General features: G+C 35.3%; 1 protein-coding gene across 1 annotated transcript; it reads left to right on the top strand.

The window, feature by feature from the left end:
- On the top strand, positions 1 to 1,041 carry LOC149942958 (uncharacterized). The gene is made up of 2 exons (XM_090178105.1): positions 1 to 32; positions 100 to 1,041. Exon 2 carries the CDS (start codon positions 115 to 117, stop codon positions 451 to 453), a length of 339 nt encoding a protein of 112 aa, XP_090034231.1. The 5' UTR covers positions 1 to 32; positions 100 to 114; the 3' UTR covers positions 454 to 1,041.
- Positions 1,042 to 2,369: the final 1,328 nt, after the last annotated feature.

The raw sequence follows: 2,369 nt of genomic DNA, 5'->3' as shown, positions 1-2,369 counted from the left end.
GAAGTTCCTCCGTCAACCGAGACCCGCACCCAGTAAGATTACACTTTTCATTCCTGGGCTTTATATTCTTTGTTTGAACTACGCAGTTTCACATTTAAGAAGTTCGTGCTAAAAATGGTGGATGGCAGTTTGGCAATGTTTGGGCAAGTAGCAAAACTGAAAAATATTAATGATTATCGGGGGTGGTGTTTCCAAATGGAAATATTGCTCACTAACCAAGTATTGTGGGACATCGTGAATGAAACAGAAACGGCACCAGCAGCTACTGCAGCAGATGTTATACAGAGGAAGTACAAGCTGAGAGAGGCCAAGGCCTATTCCACTATTGCCCTTTCATTGTCAGAAGATACCATAAGCCTAATCGAAGGAGAGTCAACTACTGTGGGCGTTTGGACAGCATTGAGAACTAACTGCCTTTGCGCCAAAATCGAGAGCCCGTATCGCTATGCTTAGGAAATAATTCTATAATATTGAATATGATGAGCGTTTATTGGAAAAAATTATCGTAAAAAACGTCACCTAGAGGAAGCTGGTGAAACCGTGGCGGACAAGGAGGTGTCATATCAATTAATCGGTTCACTACCCGAGTCTTACCAAAGTTTGGTTTCTATAATTCATCAGATGGCGAGTTTACACCAGTTGTCATAAAGAAGAATTTGATCGCTGGACATAGTAGACAGGCTTTAAAAGAAACATCAATACAATCCACGAAAGCATTTTCGACCCAAGTGCAGAAAACATGGAAGAACTATAATGGACGTTTCAACGGTCGCTGCAATCATTGCCATCTATGGGGACATCGCTCTGCGGATTGCAGAAATAAGACAACACAGTCGAATGATAAGTGTTGTATTCATATCCTTTGCAACTATTAAGTTAGGCTGGCAATCCTGCTATGTGAATGACGTCGTCTGCTAAAACGTTGTTAGTAAGGGAGATAGATCAGAGCACTTCCCCATTAGTTCATTGTCGTTTTGTTCGCCATGCAACTAGTCACGTAATACTAATGTAATATTAATTATTTAATTTAATTCCTTAAATAAAAGAGTTTAACCATGTTTAATAATGTGTCTTTAATGTAACTTGCCACATCATTCAATAAAGGAAAGTTGAGAAAAAGGGAAATGTTGGTTAAATTTAACTATCAGTGGATAGAATAAACTCGCAAATAATAATTACTAAACTGTTTATTTAATTAATAGTTATTCTAAAACAAAACAAAACTGTACATGTTGTCTTCTAGGAGGAGAGAGAACAACTAATAATGAGTAGGCGGTAAAACAGGGCTGCCGACCAAAAATGTTTTAAGTTTAGTTCTAATCAGTTCGAGTTATGGCAAATAAATAAATAAATTAAATTAACAATCTCTCCCTATTTGACATAATTTCGACTATACAATACTATTTCTGTGAATGTAACATTTCACAACTATTTTGGAAATAGTTTTTGCTCAATAATTTGGTAAACACATCTGCAACATTTGTTTTGGACGAGGTAAATCGTAACTTAAACAATCCTTAACTTAATTCTTCCCAGGGTTTAAAAAAACCCGGGTTTTTTTAAAAACACCCAGCCCATTGGGTTTTATTGGGTTTTTTACCTAAAATGATACCCTAAATCGATGATTTACTTCATTTTTATTTTTTATTTTCAATTTAGCACTACTTATTTATCGCTCTTATCTTTCGTAGACGTAAAGTATCGTCGGCTCCATGTTCTGCTAAATATTTATTGAAAGTTGCAGAAGTTTAAAACTTACTGTTTAGTTAACACTGTTAACTTGCTACTCACCCATTCCATGACAAAACGCCTGCCACAGAACACCCGACCCCTTTCGATTTTGCCCAAATTTTGTATACAGGGTTTTTTGGGCCTAGGAAAACGATTTTGACAGTTTCATAACGATCGGCTCAGCCGTTTACGAGATACAGCATACGCGTTTTTTCAAAAGTACGCCTTGACCCCCTAAATGTTTTCTACTATATCTTAAGACATAATTATCGCAAAATCACATGTAATACCTCATTTTAAAGACAATGCGCACCCTAATATGAATATTTAATCAGAGTTGTCATTTGACGTAAATGTCATTAAAATCTGGGCCTTTAAATAATTTGACCTTTGACCTTGCCCAGACACCTCAGTCGTAGGTCAACGATTTTAGCATTTTTAAAATTCCCACTATCGAATACATAATAATCACTCAAAATCTCAAAGTAATATTTGTCGTTTTCGAGATATTAATTTTTGAAATTTACCCCTCAAATTAATGAAAATGCTATTTTATACACGAAACTAGTTGACCTACTAAATAAATTAAAAATATTATTATTTTGGTAATTTTGAGTTTAGAATATCAAATACACTAA

The sequence above is a fragment of the Leiobunum rupestre genome, chromosome 6, assembly GCF_980474605.1.
Source record: "Leiobunum rupestre chromosome 6, qqLeiRupe1.1.hap1, whole genome shotgun sequence".
Lineage (NCBI taxonomy): Eukaryota > Metazoa > Arthropoda > Arachnida > Opiliones > Sclerosomatidae > Leiobunum > Leiobunum rupestre.
This window is presented reverse-complemented; position numbering and strand designations above follow the sequence as displayed.